This window comes from Podarcis liolepis (assembly GCF_965112155.1).
Source record: "Podarcis liolepis genome assembly, chromosome: Z".
In the NCBI taxonomy this organism is placed as follows: Eukaryota; Metazoa; Chordata; class Lepidosauria; order Squamata; family Lacertidae; genus Podarcis; species Podarcis liolepis.
The window spans coordinates 40,424,755-40,448,356 of record NC_139570.1 but is presented as its reverse complement, the minus strand read 5'-3'; the positions used below and the strand labels follow the sequence as shown (position 1 = coordinate 40,448,356).

Sequence of the window (23,602 nt, the reverse complement as noted above, 5' to 3'; positions counted from 1 at the left end):
TGGTGGCAGGATAGTAACATTTGTTGGCGTATTTACAAGTCTAGCATAAGCTTTCACAGACTCCCATCCTGCAGCAAGTCCATTAAGCCACAATAAAGTTTTCAAGACCTATAATGTGTATTATCAAGTGTAATGATTATTTTTGATAAATAAATGTAAAAATCCAGGGGGGAAAAGACAGATAACATTTATTAAAACATGTTATACAAAAGACCAACAGACTCTTCTATAAGAAGAAAACAATGAAACAGTAATGTCACATAAAACCATGCTGTACATTATTAGGACAGCAATATTAAGAGAGATATCAAATTATCCATCCTTTGCAATATAGGTGTAACAACTCACAGAAGATCAACAGGATATGAACTGTAATATTACAAGTGACAATGCTTTTGAGGGGGAATTTTTTTAGAGGAACAAGAAAGGTTCACCTCACTCGCATATGAACAGTTACATTTATTTAAGAAGTACAGTGGAGCCCAGAAGGGAAAGTTGAAGAAAAGCAGCAGTGGCTGATGCAGGAAGCAGCTTTCAAGCAAAGAAGTATGACAATGACCCTGCTTTAAAAAGAAATGTTAATATGCAATTCATTTTTCAGCTCTTTGCCTTCAGGGCTCCAGCTGCTAGTCCTAATGATTTTAACTATCAAAATTAAATAGAAATATTTGAATTAAAATGTGTATGCTTACAGAATGTATTAACATTCCACTACCAGATAAAAACAAATATTTTTTTTAAAATAGACTCTTATAGAAATAGCATCTGCCCTAAAACATTCAACACATAAGATTTGCCACTTTGAAGGGGTGGGGAATGCCAGAAGCAGTCTTTACAGTAAATCTACACTCTTTTCAACTTGTGAAGCATGCTGTGTTAGCAAAGTGTTGACAAATCACCCGTTAAGCACTCAGGGTCTGTGGTTAATACCTCTTAAAATCCTTTAAGGATCAGGAAAAACAGAGTTCCCAAACCCAGCAGTTTTAGCTTCACAAATCAGCATGAATATAGTAAAGGTAAAGAGACCCCTGACAGTTAAGTTCAGTCGCAGAGGACTCTGGGGTTGCAGCGGAGCTGATGTTTGTCCACGGACAGTTTTTCCAGGTCATGTGGCCAGCATGACTAAGCCGCTTCTGGTGAAACCAGAGCAACGCACGGAAACCCCATTTACCTTCCTGCCGGAGCAGTAACTACTTATCTACTTGCACTGTGTGCTTCTGGACCACCAAAAGCTATAATGAAATAAAATGATATACTATCCTAGTTGCCCTTTTTAAGACTCAGCTCCCATCTGCACTATAAAGCAAAACCAGTATCATACCACTTTAAACAGTCCTGGCTTCCCCTAAAGAATTCTAGGTTAACAATCAATACCTCTTCCCATAGAATTCCAGGAATTTTATGAAGGGAATAAGGGGTCTTCTAATAACTCTCAGCACCTGCAATCAACTACAGTTCCCAGAATTCTTTGGAGGAATGATGTTGTTTTAAATCTATGGTGCAGATGGGGCTTTACTTCAAATGTATCTAAGGGCTTTTTCTCCCCATTTCCCATCCTTACCCTGGTGCGCTTCCATGTTGTCTGGCGCTGACTAGAGTTGTAGTCCAATATATCTTGAGAGCACCAGGTTGAGGAAGGTTGCTCTAAAAGTGAAGCATGTCCCTGATACCAAAGCATTCTATACAGTTTCAAAGTCGTGTTTTGTTTTTGAATGTAAGTCACATAAAGTACCCCAAATATGACAAGGATGGTAGTAGCATAAAATTTTTACAGATTTGTTGGCAAGGCATCATTAGTTAGCACTTCCCTTATTAATAAAGGGAACTTAGCATAGCATGGTGGTAATTTATATTGCTCTTTCATCTCTCTTATGCACAAAATTATGGGCCCATGAACAGAGGGGGAGGGGTACAAATTCCAAGCTTTGGGCCTAACCTTTCCCAGTAGCTACTTTTGCTGGAATTTCCCACACAACCCAACTATGTGTAAGCCAGTCAGTTGCGAACTGCCGCCATTAGGAACTTAACACCATCACGCCCATTTTCTGAACTGGCCCAGGATTGCAGTCCAAGTTCCTGGAGATAATAACACCCCCCCCAATGTATTTAACACTGAAAGTGAAAATGGCAGTATTCACACATCATGGTGAACCATAATTAACCTATAGCTGCTGATTTACTCCTCCTCCATTAGCACAAGTCAAGAGCAAGAAACCACAATCTCTGGGCTTAACATTATGACTGAACAGCGGAACTTGATTTGTTTTGCTCCAAAACAAACCACAAAGTGAAACTACGGTTTGTTGTTGGTTTACCAATCACAGTCTTGGTTGAAGCAAATCAAGACAGGTTGACATACCACTAAGCCAAGGGGAGAAGCGAAGCAGGTGCCATTGAGTTACCATGACATGAGAACTGGGACCGTGAAAGGTTCTTGTATATCTTACACTCCAGTAAGAAACCCCTTACCATCTTACCTACATTTCAAAGCTCTGTAGTCATAAGTTATTCAAAAACTTAAACTCAATTGACCTCTGTATGTCCTGTCCAGAGAAGGCATCAAGCTAATAGAGGGAGATAATCCAGCCAAGAAGTCTAAATGCACAAGCCCTTATGAAGCAAAAGGAGAGCCATTCTTGCACAGCTTCCCATCTATGGTGCCTGTACAAGAGGAACTCTCCAGTGGATTAAGCAAAAGGGCTTTTGTGGTAGGCCTGAAGGAACTCTGGTTTGGAGTAGGGTTGTCAGGCCTCTGCTCCAGTGACTCTTGTAGCTGCTTAACATGCAACATTTAAACAGGTGAGGTTTCCCCACTCCTAGTTCTCCATTGCAGGAAAAGCTTTGTCAGCTTAAATGTGTCACATCAAGATGCAGTTAAGAGCACAATAGCAGGGCAGGTAGAAAATGTTGGCAGTCAGAATGGGGCAGGTTGAGCCTTCCTTCCATTTGCTATGGCTAGATTGGCAGCACAACCGTTTGAGTGAGGTCACAGCGCAAGGAAAGCTGAGAAATGCTGTGGGGAGCCGTAAGAAATACAGGTTCTCTTTTCCCTAACAGAGCCCAAAGAACAGGAGCAGGGAACATTTGAGCTATAACTCCAATCAGCCAGCAACCATGGCCAATGGTCATGGATGATGGGAGCTGTAGTTCAGCAGCAACTGGGCAGTCCAAGTTTCCCCACACCTGTTGTAGAAGTTTGCAAATAAAATGGCTTCCTGGAGATTCTAAGGCAATAAGGATTTTTTTTTAAAAAAAAAAGAAGACAAAACTAAAAGCAGACCCTTAGGATCAGTTCTTCTTACACAAACCCCAGACCCTGTGCTCATATAAACAAAAAGCTTCTTATCAATATAAAATTTCAAGATTGAAGACAAGGAAAGAATTGAACAGACAACATGAATAAGAAAACAAACCAGAAGGAATATATATATCTATCTTGGAAGTTCTAAAAAAAACATTTATAAATGGTTTTTGTTTTGTTTTTAAATACAAAGTGCTTCTATACATTTAGCAGGTTACAGTGTTAGCAAGAAGATCCCTGTTGGGTTAACTTGTTTGGTAGGGTTCAAGTTGGTGACAGTCATTTCCACCCTGGTGTGCTGCTGAGCTCATCTAAGCAGGGAAAACAGCAGATTATTTATTGTTGCATGTGCCAGCAACAAAAATATCATATATGGATTGCTGATGACTGAGGGGGGGTGGGAGATATATCAAAAATTGATCTTGTTTTGATTTAGAAAAGCTTTTAACATGTTTTTTGTAAGTAAAAGCCATTAAATAGTTCCACCAAAGGAGAAGTTACAGCACTACAACCTTACCAAACAACCAAACCCATATTTGTGCCAGACACTCATATTCCAGGCCCAGCTTATCACATGAAAAGTTTGTTTAAACTCTGTAGTTAAGGGAAGAGGGTAATAACCCCAGAAATGTTTGCTTTCCTTGGTGAATATGCACAAGGTCCACCCATCTCCCCACCTCTTTTTCTATTCAGGCTGAAGTTTGGGGGCGGGGGCAGGGGCGGAATGACATGCCTTGGCACCAGCAAGCCTCCTTGGCACCGGCAGAGTATTCTGTTAAGGAAACACCTCATTTACCAATCAACATATATGACAACCTCTGTCCACAGCAAATATGGGGGATTTCTGCGCCCCAATTACTATCAAACAGCAGCACAAATGCTTTGACCGTTCTAAGTTTCTTCCATCTTGTGCATTCACCCTGTAGTTGGGGTGACGAAAGGAGTAAGAAGGAAGGAATATAACAGCAGTTCTAGTTTTAAAAATTTAAAACTACTTGTGGTTACAAAAAAAGGTATCCAGTGTTTAAAAATTCTTCCTTCACAGAGGATTAGAATCATGTTCAGAAATCCACAAGCTGCTTCCAGGTTTGGAGATGTCTGCACAGCACCGTTGGGGAGCATCCAGCAGTAGCCATTCTTTGATTCTTAATCATCAAGCAGCTTCCTTAGAGAGTGATGCAGAGTAAGTTCCTTTAGAGCTGTTTCCCCAGCCTCAGTCCCTCATGGCTCCCCACCTGAGTTAAGTGAGGAGATCAGTACCAAAAGTGTTCATTGCAAACAGTGACACAGAATTCAGTACATTGGATTTTGTTCTCTGAAGTCCTGGTACCTAACCAACACTTCCCAAAGCAAATACCATACCCCAAAACAGAAAAAAATGAAACTGGACAGGTGTCTGCCTGGAATCTCAAGTGCTAGAAAAAGAGCATTTTAATCTCCAACTGGGGAGCAAACATGATACTCACTATTGTGGCAGCCAAAAGTGCAGACTGGCTAGCTGTATGAGGCACAACAGGGAGAGGGGGTTAGGAGTTGGAGAGAGATGAGGTTATAGTTTAATCTGTCTCTATATAAAGTGTCCATCACAAAATAGCCAACTGCTTTACAAAAGAATTTTTAAAAAAGCATGACGCAGAATCACTCTGCCAAGATAAACAGAGCCAGTCAATGGAACTCAAAGCTTGACTGATTAAAAAAAGCAGCCGCTTGTTAAAGCTGTCGGCCCCTGAAAGTTGTCTAGCAACTTGTGTTAAAGTATCTATAATTGCCCCTTTGGTTCAAAAAAGGTAACTGCTCATATATCTATTTGGCTGAACAAAATCACAAGGACTTCTGAACATGGGACTACAGTCATCCAACCAAGGCGCTCAGGATGTGCAGCTATCTATATGCAGACTCACTGAGAGCAGAGAACACTAATGAGATGAGAGGGAACCCCTCTCCTCAAGTGCTACCAAAACACAAAGAATAATAAATAGCAATAATTATAATTACACTAAAGTACCGCCACTCAACCTTGCCTCCTTACTTGTAGCCTGGGCAGAATTCCCTGCTTGCCTCCACAGGTGATCCCACTTGTGCTATAGGATTTTTTTTTTTAAAAAAAACAACCATCCAGAATCTCAGCAGCGTAGTACATGGCACACTCTGTGCAACATATACATTCTGTGTTACTCTATGATGCAGTTATGTAATCTGGTTCTCTCTGCCTTTTCCCTTCCCATACACTCTCCCCACCCCACTGCCTGGCACCTGTTTTCAATTCATCTCAGTAGTGTTCTGCTCCACCTTACAGGCTTGGTATGACTTTGTACAAGATGTTACATGCCGATGAAAACTGTCCCTCCACATGAACCTTTTCCCGCAAATGTTGCACTCATAAGGCTTGATGCCAGTGTGAATTTTCATGTGGCCAACAAGATGGTGCTTCATTTTGAACTTCTTACCGCACACGCCACAACCGTAAGGCCGCAGGCCGAGGTGCATGCCCATGTGGCGGTCCCTCTGGCTTTTGTGGGTAAAGCTTTTGCCACACTGGCAGGGGTAAAGTTTGTCAGCTGTGGAGAACCCAGACAGGGCATTTTCTTCCTTGATCCCCGAGGGAACGTCCATGCTATCTCCATAACCTGCAGCAACCCCAGCGTCCTGTCTCTGAAGGCTGAGTGTCCCATCGGCCCTTTCCCCAGAAAACTCTTCCATGGAAGAGCCGTAGAAGTCCACTTGCTCATCGTAATTGCTTTCATTGGCTTGCTCACCAAACTCTGTCTCCATCTTTTTTTCATTGACACGAAGGTCTTCGGGGCCAGATGTCGGGACAGAGTGGCTCACCTGAATGGCATTCATGGATTCAGACACCTGCTGCTCATCGTAAGGGCCATGCACCTCCACCCCTTCGCAGTCCTGCACAAACCTCTCTGTCTTCACATGGATCCACCGCTTGTGAGACATGATGCTTGGTTTGCTGTAAAGGGGCCTGGCGTACTGATACTCAGCACTGTCACTTGCTCCTTCCTCTCCATCCTGGCTTGTCATCCCTGTGCTCAGACGGTCATGTTCCGTTGAAGAATTGCTGGGGAGATACTCATGTTCTGTGAGTTGAGACAACAGTTCATCTTTCGAGCTTTCCTCTTCATTTTCACCATCCTGCACTTTGTGGAAGTCTGCCTGCCCCACAGACCCTATCTCAAAGCTCTCCACCAGGCCATTGTAGTTACTGCTGCTGGGGGACTGGTGGTCACTGGCACGATTCAACTTTTGACAAAGAACGGAAGGGTTTCCTTCCAGCACCTCAGTGCATTTGTCTACCACGTGCCACATCTGAAGAAAACTTGCCGCTGTGAGGTAGCTGACAATCTCTGGCGCAGGCATCACCAGGCGCCCAGTGTAAGTTGACAGAAGGATGTTCTCAAACACTCTGGGGTTCATGACGTCAGGCAGAACAATCCGTCGACTGTTTTTCAAGAGCACTTGGTCGCAGAAGTAAGGGGAGCTGGCTGCCAAGACAGCTTTGTGGGCTCGGAACAAATGTCCCTGAACAACAATAGAAACATCACAGAGCTGCCCTTGCTGGCGTTGCTGGTTCAGCTTCTGCAAAACGGTGCTACAGAAGTCAGGGAACTCCACTCTGAAAGAATTTGTTCCAGGCTCCATTTCATCAGTGTGCTGCAAAAGATGAACATTGGTTTTCAAGACTATGAAAGTGGACCCAACTTTGCAAATAAATAAATTCCCCCCAAATGTATTAGTAAATGTGTGCATGCATGCATGCGTGTGCGCACACACACACGTACACACACCCTCTTTCACAAGCCTTTCATGTCCATTTATGCCATTCTGAAAACCTGAAAGAACCAAATTCCTCTATGAGTTTTCAAAATTTGGATCCTGCCACAGATGAATGGCTATTTGTAAACCTGAAGCAGACTTTCTCCATCTCCACTTTTCAGTACAGTGGTATCTCTGGTTACGAATGCTTCTGGTTACGCACGCTTTTGGTTACAAGCTCTGCTAACCCGGAAGTAGTAGTTGCTCCCGGTTGCAAACTTTGCCCCAGGATGTGAGCGGAAGTTGCGCAGTGGGAGGTGCCATTAGCGAAAGTGCGCCTCAGGATAAGAATAGTTTCAACTTAAGAACAGACCTCCGGAATAAATTAAGTTCATAACCAGAGGTACCACTGTACTGCAAGCTTTTGTACACATAAAATATTTTCATTCCAACTGTCTTTTAGCAGTCAAGCATTAGGAGAGGGCAGATCCACTTAAATATTATGAGCTCTGAGCACTTTGGGATGGGGCAGGCTAGAAACCCAAATAAATGCATAAATATGCACCAAAGATTCTCACAAGCATGCACCCATGAAAGGACTATAAACTTCAATGGAAGCTTTAGTGGTAGCAATAGTAACACAAATGCTCAGAAGGGTCTAGGGCAGACTTTGCCAACCTACTGCCCCTCCAGATGTTTTGAACTACAATCTCCTTCCAATAGCTAGGCATAGCCAAAGGTCAGAGGTGATAGAAGTTGTAGTCCAAAATATCTTGAGGGCACTGGACTTTGAAAGGCTGATCTCAGGTGACAGCTTGGAGTTAGGGCATGGGGAGAAAATCCACTATTTCTAAATGTCTACATCACATTTTATTGGCACTCCAAGGGGAACTTGGGAGCTGGGGTTTTCTCAGCCCTGATCTGCATCTCTCTCAAATTACAGGTGCTGTACAATTTGGTGCTAGAAACATTCTAAGTATACATAGCAGAAAAAAGCAGATATCAATTCTTGTTTCCATCCATATTAAACTCTCCAACCTTTACTTTAAGAAAGTCAGTATAATGCATGTGATCTGCACAGAATACAAGTAGCTGAGGCTAATTAAGATAAGGATTAAAGGTTGGTTTAACATCTTAGAACAAGTAAAGATCTTCTCTGATTCTGAGAATCTAAGATCTAAGCCCTGCAGTGGCCCTGTGCTGTCAGAGTGGCACACAGGACAAGAGTAGTACAGGGGTACCCAGTGTATTCCCTTTCAAATGTTACAGACTACTGTACCCACCTTTCCTTTCAACAGGCCTTGCTGCCTGTCACTGTTGGGTGTTATAGCCCAGAAAAAATGGAGAGGCACCCCGCTCACTATTGTTGGATTAGGGTAAAGCCTGCTAGTCAACTGACTGGTCAATTATTGTCACATTTCCAAGAATGACACTATAAACAGCTTATCTTATTTGTTCTTGTTAGCAAGAGAAGGAGTGAGGGGCACCTTTGTCCCCTAGCCCTGTAGCTGTCTGAAGCAAAGAGCAGTTGGAGCAGCTTCTCCCATTTGACACTTGATATGTCACTGCAAGTGTCTCCAGACACAGTTGACAGAGCAGGTTTGTTTGCTGTTGCTCCAGAGGATAGGGACTCAACAGGTTCAAATGACAAGGAAGGGGACTTTGACTAAATGTTAGTAAAAATGTCCTGACTTTATAAGCTACTTGGCAATCTAACAGACTGCCTGGGATCTGCCTCCATCTTCTAACGGACTGCATGGTAGCCTTTTCTTTAATTAGTGATGTGTAATGGGATTTTCCACATGAGAAGGAGGGTTGCACTGGATGACCTCTGAGATCCCTTCCAGCTCTGTTTTTATGAGACTATAAATATGCTGTTCATGTTTTATAAGCCTAGTAGTTTTTGTAAATCAGTGTTAAGTAACAAATGGGCACTGCAACAAAATGTTTAAGAGTATCTTCCGCCCCTTCCCATGAGTGTTCCTGTTCAGGGTTCCAGCCAGCCAGCACTTCCTCCAGGATTTTCTAAACAGAAAAGGCAGGTGCTGGCAGCATGAAGCTGTAAGACAATTACTTGTCATGACACCTAAAGTTCACATCTTAGGAGTAAGTACTAAAAAAAGGAAAACAACAACATAACAGTATATCAGTTTAGCACCTTTTTGATTTTGGGTGCTTAAGTTTTAAATTGAGGTCTATCAAGCTCAAGAGAAATCTGCCAAGTGTTAAATCAGAAACAAATGCAAAAACTTGCAAGGAAAAAAGAATCCAAGCCAATGAGTTCTGAAATAGATTTGTCCCACTGAAGCAATAAATTATATAAAAGGAAACAGGGCTTAGGTTCAGGACCTGTGCTGAGAAGCCTTTGGAAGCTGGGTTTGGCTTCAGCTCCCTGTCCCTGCTTTATCTGTCAATATCACATTGGCTTATATCACAAAAATGGAACTTTATTATGAAGTTAAACTAACAATCCCTTAATAAATACAAGATAAAATAGTATACAGATATAGTATAAATAAAAAAGAGAAACTACAAAACTCTTCTTTTTTATTTATTTTATAACATTGTTGGTGCTTAATAATAATAATAATAATAATAATAATAATAATAATTACATAATTATTATTAATTATTATTTATAGTCCACCCATCTGGCTGGGTTTCCCCAGCCACTCTGGGCGGCTCCCAACAGAGTATTAAACAGAATAAAACTTCAAACATTAAAAACTTTCCTAACATTATCTTATCCAACATAACCCAGGTATAAATAGTAAAACCACTAGTAATCAGAAGTAATCAGGCTTCATTCCTCTATTTCTTTTCCATGTGGTCTATTTTTAAAATTACTCACTGCTATAAGCATCAGTCACACAACAGAAGGCATCGTTTATGGTGATGCTACACCTAGGTCTCAGACTGCAGACATGTATGAGAAACAGGGGATTTAAGGAACAGAGGTAGAGCAAGTAATGACTACTCTAATGTCACAGGCAGGCAAACTCTAAGCAGCTCTGAATGCATTAAGAGCATCTCTGAGGTAGAAAGGAACTTGGCTCTGTTGAGAAAACACCTGTTGTCATAGCAACAGCAACTTGCTAGATCATGAGAAAGTGCTTATGGCTTTTCTAAAGCAAAAATAAATAAAATTAAATAAATTAAATAAAAGTGCCAAGAGAAAAGGCAGCACAGTAAAACAAGATAAATAACTCAAATTCTAGAGTTTTGCTTTGGTAAAATTAAAAGACAACTAACAGCAGAACTCTTCCCACTGTCACAAGACATGCTGTTGGTCACTACATTAAATGGCTTTAAAAAGGGATTAGCCAGAAGCATGGGAAAGCAGAGGTCTATCAATCCCTCTAAGCCAGGATGACTATTTAGAAACTCCGTATTCAAAGCCAGTATGTCTCTAAAGAACAGAGGCTGGGGTAGAGCTGTTGATCTTATGCTCTGGTTAAGGGCTTCCAGAAGTATCTGGTTGGCCACTGCAGGAAGCAAGAAGGTGGATTACAGCCAATGCTTTTCAGCTTCGGGTCCCCTATGTTGGACAACAACTCCCATCATCCTACAATTCCCATTGGCTAAAATAGCTGGGGATGATGGGAGTTGTAGTCCAACCTCATCTGGGGACCCAGGGCTGAAGAACAGTGAATTAGCTTGACCTTTTGGGATCTGGCAGGGCTTTTCTTATGGGAGAGATCTGTGATTTTTTTTTAAGAACTAGTAAAATGATACTTTCAGCCAAAAAAGAGGAGTTTTACTGGAAACATTTCATTGGACTTTTTGAAAGAATTGCAGGCCACATAACAATGCTAGAGACTAGTTGAGAAATTTGGGCAAACAAATTGAAACTGTATGATTTCTTGAAAAGTAAAAGGGATGCATTCCAGGAAGACTTGATGTGTATGTAAGAGTAAGGAAGGCAAGGGGATCAAAAACTAGCAATCCAAACAAACCCAGCACTTGCATCCTAAACGTACACATCAAATGGGACCATGGATCCACATGAGCTTTGCTCTCCTCCTCCTCCTCCTGGAAGGGAAATGTAGTTCTCATCACCTCCCCAATTAATATAAAGCAGCCTTTGCCAACCTTGTTTCCTCCAGATGTTTTCAACTACAACTTCCCATCTGCTGCTGACACAAAGCAGCAGAGTGAGTAAGAGACTGAGCTGTGAACTTGAAGCTTTCCAGTTCAAATCTTACCAAAAGCCAGACAGCTATAAATATTTCACTATTCTCCCAAGTTCAGTCAAACCCCTGTTTGCAATATGGAGATAATACTGACCTACCTTAGAGGGTCATTAAGGTCCACCTTTTAACTGAGATATCTCATGCATACATGATTACTCAGAGTAACTTAGCTGGGACTTCTAAGAAAGTTGGTTTGCAGCCACAGCATTAGTAATACTCAACACTTTCTGGGGAGCAGCTTAATATGAAATAGAAGCCCCAGAGGATTGGATAAGGGGTTCATCTAGTCCAGCTTCTGCTTCCAGAGTAAGCAAAAAGAAAAGGGAGGGAGGGAGGGAGAAGAGGCATTAGTTCTCAAGGAGAAAACCTCAAAAGTGCATAGGAATCAGATTTTACAAGGACTCACTGTGTTTTTAGACACAACAAAACCAGTTGCTTCAGAGGAACTGTTTAAGCAGCCTTGCATACCACATGATAAAAAAGTTCATTGCTACATGATAAAGGTTAATTTATCAGATAGCATGCAACACTGTTCAAGCAGCTCCTCTGCAGAAGCTAGTTTTGCTGTCTCAAGGATGAGTATCTTGATTCAAAGTGCATGAGCACTAAAAATAATTATTACACACTTCTTGCAAATGAAGGAAATGAAGGAGGACATGATGGTGAACACTCTTCCCTGTTGGTTTTCCCCACCTCCTAAATGCGTAACATGATACAAGTCAAATTCTTAAGTCTTCTCTGTAAGCTAAAGTATTGTCTATTCTGATGTGGCAGCAGCTGTCCAAGGTTCTCAGGCAGGCAGGAGGTTCTTACCACCACCTTACCTAGGCAAAACAAATATTGAGCCTGAGCTCTACCACATGCACATGCACAGGCACATGTTCTGCTGCTGAACTGTGGCATTCGAGACAGACTGCTTCTGGGCAGGGAGCATCCATTAAACTCTGGGGGCTAAAAGATACACCCCTTTCTCGTTAGCCAGACTAAACACACGCACGCACCACGGAAATGATAATACTAATAAAAATGACATCGAGGAGAAAACTCTGCATCACTGCTTCGCACCCCACCCGAGCAACATTGCTTTTCAGAGGTAGACTACCTCTGAACAAGAGGGCTCCATTAAAAAAAAAGATGCTCATGACATCTCTCCCCCCCCCAACTCCCCCCCATAATTACTGTTATTTCCACGGCATCGTTACCTACACTTCTCAGGAATCCTCACCCCCACAAAAATAAACACTGGCCTGATGGACAGGAGAACCCCTCACCTGACCAGGGGGGAAGGAGCCTCGGAGTGGGGCGTCGGGCGCTCCTCTTTCACATGGTGGACGAGATACCCGCGCTCCTCCTTCTCTTGCTGCTCTCGCAGCTCCGCATCCTCTCCTCCAGCGGCAAGCAAACCAGACCCGGAAGCGTGAGTGCCTGCTTTCTTTCTCTTCCTCTATCGTACATCCGCTTCCAGGTCACGTGGCGGAAAAGAGTTATCTCCCCCCGCCCCGCCGGTAACCATAGAGGTGGGAGGAGGTAGAGAGTGTTCGACCACAGAGTCGGGCCATTCCAAGGGAAAGCAAGAAAGGGGCTATGTGGCTCCTTAAGTCATTCGGCATGTTTATCCCGCCTTTCCTCCAAGGAGCTCAGTCAAACTTCGTGTGTGTGTGTGTGTGTGTGTGTGTGTGTGTGGAAGGGGTGTGGCTGCATCCTTGCAGGTGTTGCTGGACTACAACTCCCACTGCCCCAGCCAGTATGGGCAGCGGTGGGGGGTGATGGGAGTTGTAGTCCAGCAGCCTCTGGCAATGAGGCGGGGCGGGATGAGGAGGAGCGTGCAAGTTCCCTATCAGCGATGCGATTTTGTCAGGTCCGATATTTTGCAAGGCGGTCCGATGTTGTCTAAATGGAAAGCGAAAAAATAAAAGTTAAGTAACTTGCCAGTTTAATTTCTGCCCCCTCCCCCCGCGCACATAAATAAATCGCATGAAATAAGAGTTAGAAAGAGCTGTATAAGGGAATTCTGGCCCTTTGTCTCAGCTTCTCAAGAAGACTACATCATAGCTGTCAACCTTCCCTTTTTTTGGCGGGAAATTCCCTTATTTCAGTGCTGCTTCCCGCTGCTATCCCGGATTGTTAGATATCCCGTAGACTGTCCCCGGGACAGGTGAGGCTGCTGGTCCCTTATTTTCAAATCTGAAAGTTGACAGCTATGGACTTCATACGTAGACCAGATAGGCCTGCCCATCAAGGTCTCCTGCTCTTGAAGGGGTTACACTTCCTCTGAAGTTTAGTTTGGGGGTCCTCCTGGAATCTTTGCTGTCATTTGAGGCTCAGGAGTGCCTTCCATCAGCTTTGACTGGTGGCCCAGCTACGCCCCTAACTACTGTGGTCTATGCTCTGGTAACCTCTAGGTTAGATTAAAGGTTAAGGTAAAGGTACCCCTGACTGTTAGGTCCAGTTGCAGACAACTCAGGTTGCATGCTCATCGTGCTTTATAGGCCAAGGGAGCCGGCGTTTGTCCACAGACAGTTTCCGGGTCATGTGTCCAGCATGACTACGCCACTTCTGGGGAACTAGAGGAGTGCACGGAAATGCGGTTTACCTTCCCACTGGAGTGGTACCTATTTATCTACTTGCACTTGGGTGTGCTTTTGAACTGCTAGGTTGGCAGGAGCAGGGACCGAGCAACGGGAGCTCACCCTGTCACAGGGATTTGAACCGTTGACCTTCTGATCAGTAAGCCCAAGGCTCAGTGGCTTAGACCACAGCGCCACCTGCGTCACATCTAGGTTAGATTATATGTAGGACTGCCTCTGAAGACAGTTCTGAAACCAGCTAGTGCAGAATTCAGAGGCCAGGTTGCTCACTGGGGCAAGATGGTTTGAGCATAATACACCGTTCCTGGTCCAGCTGCAATGCAATTAGTTTCCGGGCCTAAACTGAAACTGACACAGGGGCAAATAGAAGAAGACGCCTTCACCCCGGTATGGCTCCTCTTTATCACATACACAGCCCAACAAGACAACGACAAGAATCTACCAACAACATACAGATCAATATGGTTAACCTGATCCAAAAACACCCACCCACCCCACTCACACACGAAAACAAAATTCACCACAGTGACTTCTACTGGGGCGTGCTCTGTGATTTTAATGTTGATTCCACTGAGGGGATCAGACCCTGTGTGAGCAGAATGCTGTCCAGTCTGGACACTGTACCATGGCGTCCGGATTGGAATGTATGGCTGGTGTCTCCCGAGTTTTGCTCACCCCAAATGTCATAGAGACCCCTGTTTTTTAGCATTTTTAGTAACTTGTAAGAGTTCCTAGTTGTTGGGGGTTTCCTTCGGAGGAAGGGTTGTTTTTCTTTTGATAATATATATTGTGGTGTTTTATGTTGCTCTTGTTTTGTGAACCACCCTGAGACCTCCAAGTATAGGGCGGTATATAAATTCAATTAACAATAATAATAATAAGTACTGAATAGAAGGCATTTTAAACATGCTTATGAGTTCCAGTGATCCTTACTTCCAACAGCTGGAATTTCTCTTCACTCTGATCGCATCCCAGCCACTCGTTAGTCTGTTCTTCTTCCTCCCTTCATCCTAAAATACGCGAACTAGGACAGATAGAACTAACTGGTAGACAGAGGGACTTTGTTAAAAAGGTGAAACATTTTTAGTTTATTTACTGTGATGGCCTGGGAATCTGATTCAGAAGCTGGATCTGAGGAGTACCAGCCTGCACAGGAGTCCCCGCCTCCAGGGCCAGCTGAGCTGGGGCAGGGGCTTGAATCTGAAGGGCCTGTACCTGTGCCGGATCCTCAGCAGCAGACACCAGATGCATCCACTCTGGCTCTGGAGGTGATTGAGGACCCATTGCCTGCAGGTGCGCCTCTCCCAGCCCTGTCAGGGGAAGGTGAAGCTGCCCCTGGGTCCAGTAACCCTTCATCCTCTCCTGAATTGCAGAGGCTCAGGGCAGAGAGGCGGAGGGAACTGGGTTCTCTCAGGAGGAGTGCTCGCCTTAAGGCCAGGAGAGGCGGGTCACCTGTGGGCTGGGACCGCCCCTGGCCTCAGAGAAGATAAAGGCCAGTCAGCCCAGTCCCAGGTTGCGGGAGCAACGACGTTGGAGACTTGTTTCTGCCAGCACCCAGACCTGTTTCTCCGGAGTTCCCGACCACGCCCGCTGTCTTGCTTTGGACCCAGCTTCCCCCTTGGTGGACAGGCTCCAGACCCTCAGCCCAGGACCGGACTTTGACCACGCCTCACGGTAACCCCCCCCCCGGGACCAGCACGTTTACGCCACATTTTTTTAAAAAATTGAACTCAGTGCAGTTTCCACAGGCTGCCCATTGCAGTAGCAGATTTAAAGTCAGCAGGGTTAGGATTTGATCTCTCTCTAGTTATGTTTTCAGCCAGAGACGACAAGCAGCAGTCTTAAGAGTTGCAATTTCTATAGCCATGTATCTGGAAGTAAACATTGGATTCAATGTGTTGGACCGCAAGTGACTTGGATATTCTGGAGCACGGACTGGACACAGGGAGGCAAATGCCAATTCAGGTTTTAAGCAGAGTTTATTTGGTTCGCATATGTAAAGCAAATGGTGCAGCACAATACATTGCAATCTGCACCCCAATCAGAGCAAATGGGATTATCCTAGAACCGAAAGATTTGCCCAAGTGCATACAACCACACATGTAACACCCAATCCCATAACACTCTGGCTGGCCAAATGGTCGTTCTTCAGTAACTACAGGGGACACAATGGCCACCGGCTCAGTCAAGTGCCCTTTCTCACGTGCGTTACGGCTTGAGACTACTGTGACTAATTTGCTCAGAACGTTATCTGGTAACTTATCTACACAGGTAGATTGTATATCTTCGGAACCTCCCATCCAGATCTTCAGGCATGCTTAGAACTATCAGCTTCCGGTGTGATGGTAGCAGGCCTCTGGGCTGGCGATGGGCTGTGTCCTGATCAGCTCCCAGTGGGATCAGGATCAGGATCAGGACCTCTCCGGAATCTGAGCTTCAGAGAATTGGGTAAGAGTACGCAGGTCCACTCTCCATGGGCTCGTTTTACTCGTGTGTGATGGATCCAGGGGGTCAACCCAGCTACCTTAATTGCAATTGGGGAAACTAGCAGGACTACGTATGGGCCTTGCCATTTAGGATTTAGGGCCGTTGCGTTCCGCTCTTTTATCCATACAGAGTCACCGGGCTTAAAGGGGTGGATTGGCTCAGCCATGCTGCACGGCATCCGCTGGAGGAACCACCTGTTAAGAGATGAGAAGACACGTAAGAGAGATTAAATTTGGTCTTGGGTTGTAGTGTCCCCCAAGAGTTGAGTACACAGGGGAAGCTCAAACGGGGGTGGACGCCCATATAGTAATTCAAATGGAGACAATTGGGTATGCTTATTAGGAATACAGTGAACCCTGAAAAGGGAGCATATCGAGCCAGGAGGCTCCTGTCTCCTGAGTGAGTTTGGCAAGTTGATTTTTCAATGTTCTATTTATCTGTTCTACTTTTCCCGAGCTCTGCAGCCTCCAGGCCGTATTCAGTTTCCATGGGATGTTCAGAACCTGACTGACTCCTTGTACAATGTGGTGTATGAATGCTGGTCCGGTGTCGCTCCCTGTTGCTCTTGGCCGCGCGAACCTTGGTATGATTATTCCTTGCCATTCTTGGAGATGGGCCTTTTGCCCATACCGTTGGGGGTGCACTGATCATTCTTATAAGCTTTGAATCCTGGACCTCCTCTTCTCTATTGTCCCCCATTAAGGCTGCCACCAATCTCCAGGCATTTTCTCTGGGCACCATGAGAGACATAATTCCTGTGCCTGTAATATGGCAGGGCCATATTACATCCGGAGGGGGTGAAAATGATCTGGGCATGGAGCTTGAACAACAAATCTCTCCCATCAATGGCATTGGACATTCTGGAATATACAGGAACTTGTGTATTACTGCCCTCCCCCCTATAACACAGTCCATTGGTTGTAGGAAGGGTTTCACCTGAGAGTCCCCTGTCGCCCCGGTGATCTTAATGGTTTGCTTGCTGGGGTTTCCTAGGGGTAAGGGGAGCACAGAATATTCAGCTCCAGTCTCGCTCTCTCTTTTTTAAAATTATTTTTATTAGTTTTTCCATCAAAAATTCATACAAAATCAAACATCCAATCTTCACTTAATCCCTTTTTTCCAGAACTTCCCTCAGCTTGTCTGATAATTCCCCGTATTATATCTTCATCTCACATTTCTCAATATTATATTGCACTCAAACACTCTTAATCACATCATGTTTTTTAAACAATATTTCTAACATTAATTTCACAGAGCTTCTTGAAAACCAACAAGTGTTATTTGTTCAACCCAAACATCTTTGATATACTCTGTAAATTTATTCCAGTCCTCGGAGAATCTCTGGTCACGTTGGTTCCTAATTCTCCCCGTCAATTTGTCCATTTCTGCGTATTCCATCAGTTTCATCCTCCATTCTTCTTTCGTGGGCATTTCTCCCTGTTTCCATTTCTGTGCCAGCAAAATTCTGGCTGCTGTTACTGCATACAAAACTAATTTCACATCTTTTTTACTAATTTCATTTCCCAGTATTCCCAGTAAAAAAGCTTCTGGTTTTTTAACAAAAGTGTATTTCAACATTTTCTTTAGCTCATTATAGATATCTCCCAGAAGCTTTTTACCTTCTTACATTCCCACCACATATGGTAAAATGTTCCTTCTTGCTCCTGACACTTCCAACATTTATTGCAAACTTTATACATTTTACCCAATTTTACTGGTGTTATGTACCATCTGTATAACATCTTCATAACATTTTCTTTTATCGTAATACACGCTGTAAATTTTAACCCATCCTTCCATAATTTAATCCACTTCTCAAATTCAATATTATATCCAAAATCTTTAGCCCAGCTAATCATTACAGATTTAACCTCTTCGTCTATTGTATTCCATTCCAACAATATTTTATACATTTTAGATAAAATTTTCACTTCATTATTCAAAATTTCTTGTTGAAATCTAGATTCTTTTTCAGAATAACCCCTCTCTGAAAACTCTTTTTTAAACATTTAATTTAGTTGAAAATAGTGCATCTCCAGTCTCAATCATAAAATTCACAAGGCAGTTCCCCACTTGTACTGAGACCGTGGGCTCCGGGGAACCCTGCCGTGAACCCAGGCTGTCCTATTGCGATTCATAATTAGCCAACCCAATCAGATTGGTTGGGTTTTCCCGGTGCTGCCAATCAGGAGGCCTGTACCCTCCTCCTCTTCCTCGTTCGGGCCTCATTCCGCGATTCCGTCCCCATTGGCCTGGGGCTCCCTTATTCGGGCACTCGCCTTTCCAATGTCCTTCTTGCCTGCATATTGCACACTGATACCTCCCTAGTCTTGTCCCTCGTCCTCTGCCTCTTTCTCTGGTTCCACATCCTCTTCCCTTTCCTTTCCCTCTAAGGAGATATGCTTCCCCTTTTCCTTCTCTCCAATTGCCATTGCCAACATATTCAACTTCTTTTCCCTATATTTCTCTTGCCTCTTCTCCCCTGTGTGAGTGCCTGAGGGCCCTGCTCCTACCACTCACCATCTGGCTCAGAGCGGGGCCTGAAGCCTCACAAGGACTGCTGTGCTCTTCTGCCCAGGAGGACTCCCCTGTGTGAGTGCCTGAGGGCCCTGCTCCTTCCTGCCACTCACCATCTGGCCCAGGGCGGGGCCTAAAGCCTCACAAGGACTGCTGTGCTCTGCTGCCCAGGAGGACTCCCCTGTGTGAGTGCCTGAGGGCCCTGCTCCTTCCTGCCACTTACCACCTGGCCCAGGGCGGGGCCTGAAGCCTCACAAGGACTGCTGTGCTCTGCTGCCCAGGAGGACTCCCCTGTGTGAGTGCCTGAGGGCCCTGCTCCTTCCTGCCACTTACCACCTGGCCCAGGGCGGGGCCTGAAGCCTCACAAGGACTGCTGTGCTCTGTGCTCTTGTTTGGGTTCTCTGGGTTTAGCGGTGTCCAGATCCTAAATGCCTCCTTCAGATGTTCCAAATATGCTGCTGGGCTTTCATCTGGCTTCTGTACTACAGAAATTTTTGCCATATTGGTAGGTTTTCTGGCTGCACATGTTAGACCTTGTATCAGGGTTTGCCTGTTCATCTGTACTAAGGCCCTATGGTCAGCCTGATCATAATTCCAATTGGGATCCCCCAGCGGGTACTGGAGCAGGATCTGGGCTGCCCCTATGCCATTGGCGGCTAGATGTCGATGAGCTTCCACATGTACTCTCTGAATTTCTTCACCCATCAGGAGATGCTGCAGAATTTGCTAACAGTCATCCCAAGTCGGGGTGTGGGTCCTCATCAGGGAAGTTATTAAGATTATACCCTTGCCAGGGTCCTTTTCAAACGGTGGGGTGGTATTTGACCAGTTCATTAAGTCAGTAGTGGAAAGGGGTATATACTGGAAAGTACTGGTCCAGGGCTGTGGCAGTTGTCCCTGCACTGGGGCTGGTGGTGGGGCATAATCTGGGCTTCCCTGGGACTCCCTATTGTCATGCTTTCATCTTGTGACTTCGCCCTCCCTTTCAATGTTTCATGTTCCTCATGCTTCAGGGTATTCCATCTAGGTATTCCAATTGGGAATACCTATTGGCCCACACTCAGGTTGGGTTTCCTCTACGGTCCCCCTTTCATCCACTCAATCATTTGCTCTTGGAGCCACTCACCAATACCTCCCAGCCTAACCTAAAACCCTAGCCGGTCTCCTTTTATTGGTCAGCCTCACCTTTCTCCAAGGGAGCCGTTCGGTCACATCTGACATCCTGTGCTTACACTCCTCTCTATCTGTAATAGGGTCCCTTTACTCACCTGTCCTTGGGGTTGAGATGTCTTGTTTCCCAGCCTTTTCTGCTCCGTTCGTGATGTCTGTCCCTCCAATTCACAGCACAGGGAGTGTGGCAACTTACTTTCAGTTTTCTTAGCCAATAGTGGCTGGTGCACACTGAAACGTCAAGAGTCCCCGCAGCCCCAAGCTGGAAAGACAGACATGGCCTTGTGGAGTCCTGGTGTCCTCCTATCCGACGTCAAGGCACCTGTGAAATGTTTGACCTCAAGTGACTCGGATATTCTGGAGGCAAACACCAATTCAGGTTTTAAGCAGAGTTTATTTGGTTCGCATATGCAAAGCAAATGGTGCAGCGCAATACATTGCAATCTGCACCCCAATCTGTGTGCACCCACATTTTATAGACTATACAAATAAACAGAGAGTGAAACTTTTACCTTCTTATCCTATCAGGCTCTAACATCTCCTTTTGAAGGTTAAATTCTTAATTTATTCATTCTTGTTTATCTCCCTGCTTATGGCCTTGATCACCTCGCAACAGTTGCCTTGTTTGTCTACCTGCTATGGCCTTGCTCATCTTGTAACAGCTGCATGATAACTGGATGGATTTCCATTTCTGAGGCCCTTCAAATGGAATTTACTTCTGAGTAGACATGCATGGGGTTGCACAGTTGTTCCAGGATATGCATCTCAAAGGGAGAATGGTTTTGGTCCTGGGTCGCTGTTTTTGTTTTACTGGAGAGAAACAGTGGGCCATTTGGAAAGTAGCCAGTGAAAGAGTCATGTTGCTTTTTTAAAAGAAAAAACTGGCACGTGATGTGTGTTTATTTCCCACTGAAGGTCTTTTGGCGTTTGAGCATTTGATATTCCTTCGATACGCGGCACTGTTATACTGTCAGGTTCATCCATTTTCTTTACTGTTGAATACTGAAAGGTATTCTGGTTCCATATGTATACAGTGGAACCTCGGGTTGTGGACGTAATTCGTGACGGAGGCACGTCTGCAACCTGCAGTGTTCGCATCCTGAAGGGCTGCGTCTGTGCTGGCGCTGGTGTGATTTGGTGCTTATGCGCATGCACGAGCGGCGAAACCTGGAAGTAACCTGTTCCGGTACTTCCAGGTTTCCCGCGGTCCACAACCCAAAAACACGTAACCTGAAGTGTCCGTAACAGGAGGTATGACTGTATTCAGCATATGCTATTTCTTCATAAAGGTAAAGGTAAAGGTAAAGGGACCCCTGACCATTAGGTCCAGTCATGGCCGACTCTGGGGTTGCAGTGCTCATCTCGCTTTACTGGCCGAGGGAGCCGGCGTACAGCTTCCGGGTCATGTGGCCAGCATGACTAAGCCGCTTCTGGCAAACCAGAGCAGCGCACGGAAACGCCGTTTACCTTCCTGCCGGAGCGGTACCTATTTATCTACTTGCACTTCGTGCTTTCGAACTGCTAGGTGGGCAGGAGCAGGGACCCTGCAACGGGAGCTCGTGGGGATTTGAACCGCTGACCTTCTGATCGGCAAGCCCTAGACTCTGTGATTTAACCCACAGCGCCACCGGCGTCCCTTCATACTACACCCTTAATGTTTTTGTTCATTTGATCTGTTTATATGATCTGTGGTTCATTTGTTTGTTGATGGTAGTGATGGTCACCAACTTGGATGGCTTTAAAGTAAGAGTGTACAAAATCATGGAGAATAAGGCTATCAATGGCTACTGCCTCAAACTATGAAAGTAGAGCATAGAGGCAGTACTGCTTCTGAATACCAGTTGCTGGAAAATACGGGAGGGGACAGTGCTCTTGTGCTCGGATCCTGCTTGTGGGCTTCCCGTAGGCATCTGTGTTGGCCTCTGTGAGAACAGGATGCTGGTCTAGATCAGCCATTGGCTTGATCCAGCAGCTTCTTTTCATGGTTTTACGATCTGCCACAGTCTATTCTGACCCAGCTCCACTCTTAAACAACCAAATTCCCATCGTAAGTCTGTGGTATGCTCTACTCACTGTGAAACTCAGCCTGCGAATGCCACCACCTTTCCTGAGCTTTCTACTGTATGGGAGAGCCAGGTGGCCAATTGACCAGGTATATAATAATAATAATAATAATAATAATAATAATAATTATTATTATTATTTATTATTTGTACCCCGCCCTTCTGGCTGGGTTTCCCAGGTCACTCTGGGCAGCTTCCAACAAAGATGAAAAATACACTAAAATGTCACATATTAAAAACTTCCCTGAACAGGGCTGCCTTCAGATGTCTTCTAAAAGCCTGGTAGTTGTTTATCTCTTTGACATCTGATGGGAGGGCGTTCCACAGGGTGGGCGCCACTACCAAGAAGGCCCTCTGCCTGGTTCCCTGTAACTTGGCCTCTCGCAGTGAGGGAATCGCCAGAAGGCCCTCGGAGCTGGACCTCAGTGTCCGGGCAGAACGATGGGGGAGGAGATGCTCCTTCAGATATACTGGACCGAGGCCGTTTAGGGCTTTAAAGGTCAACACCAACACTTTGAATTGTGCTCGGAAACGTACTGGGAGCCAATGTAGGTCTTTCAAGACCGGTGTTATGTGGTCTCGGCGGCCGCTCCCAGTCACCAATCTAGCTGCCGCATTCTGGATTAGTTGTAGTTTCCGGGTTACCTTCAAAGGTAGCCCCACGTAGAGCACATTGCAGTATGGGGAACCCAGTGCCCTTTGAATATTGGTGAACACCAGCCCCAGCCAGAATAGCCAGTAGTCAGAGATGGTGGGAGTGGGAGTCTAACAACAACAAATTTTTATTTATACCCTGCCCTTCCCGGTTCAAAAACCGGGCTCAGGGTGGCTAACAACAAATTTAAAACACTTAATTATAAAAGCAGCATAAAATACAGTATAAAAACATGAATAACAATAAAATTCAAAAATCAATTGGATAATCCCCAGGGCTAGCTGGCTGAATTGGTCCTATTTGGGCCAGCGAGGAGGCCAGGGGAGAATTAGCTGTGGGGTCTCAGAGTGGGTGATCTTCATAAAAGGGGAGGGGGAAGGAAAAGAAGGGAAATAAAAGATCAGGCTGAATTCAAATTAAAAGCCAGGAAGAATAGCCCTGTCTTACAGGCCCGACGGAAGGAGATTAAATCCTGAAGGGCCCTAGTCTCATGGGACAGAGCATTCCACTAGGTCGGAGCCATCACTAAAAAGGCCCTGGCAGAGGATAGTCTGACTTCCTTAGGGCCCGGGACTTCTAAACTATGGTTATTCATGGACCTTAAGGTCCTCTGTGGGGCATATCAGGAGAGGCAGTCCCGTAAATACGAGGGCCCTAAGCCAAGATGCTGGGTTATGTTTTTATGTGTTGGAAGCCACTCAGAGTGGCTGGGGCAACCCAGCCAGACGGGTGGGGTATAAATAAGAATATGTTTATTATTATAGAGCATGAGACTCCCAGTCTCAGAGTTGTGGATTCAAGCCCCACTTTCAGGGGAAAGATCCATGCATTGCAGCGGGTTGGACTAGATGACCCTCATGTTT

At 44.9% G+C, this 23,602-nt stretch overlaps 1 protein-coding gene and 2 long non-coding RNA genes across 5 annotated transcripts in view; 2 read left to right on the top strand and 1 right to left on the bottom strand.

Annotated features, from left to right (window-relative positions):
* LOC310698639 overlaps positions 1 to 23,602 on the top strand; it is a 175,383-nt gene that overhangs the window by 44,729 nt on the left and 107,052 nt on the right. The window lies entirely within an intron of this gene.
* On the bottom strand, positions 172 to 12,716 carry ZBTB43 (zinc finger and BTB domain containing 43). Of its 2 annotated transcripts, XM_083486134.1 has the most exons (3): positions 12,531 to 12,716; positions 11,358 to 11,554; positions 172 to 6,964 (listed from the first exon to the last, which is right to left on the bottom strand). In XM_083486134.1, exon 3 carries the CDS (start codon positions 6,950 to 6,952, stop codon positions 5,561 to 5,563), a length of 1,392 nt encoding a protein of 463 aa, XP_083342260.1. In that variant the 5' UTR covers positions 6,953 to 6,964; positions 11,358 to 11,554; positions 12,531 to 12,716; the 3' UTR covers positions 172 to 5,560. The 2 variants fall into 2 exon arrangements, with proteins under 2 accessions (XP_083342260.1, XP_083342261.1); XM_083486135.1 differs by lacking the exon at positions 11,358 to 11,554 and having other exon boundaries at positions 12,531 to 12,683.
* Positions 15,172 to 22,171, top strand: LOC310698642. Its single transcript, XR_014521645.1, has 3 exons — positions 15,172 to 16,295; positions 16,464 to 16,917; positions 18,977 to 22,171. It is a non-coding gene; the product is annotated as an uncharacterized lncRNA (long non-coding RNA).

Excerpts from the sequence above, each read along its gene's own strand:
- ZBTB43 (XM_083486134.1), bottom strand. The coding sequence starts at position 6,952 with ATGGAGCCTGGAACAAATTCTTTCAGAGTGGAGTTCCCTGACTTCTGT.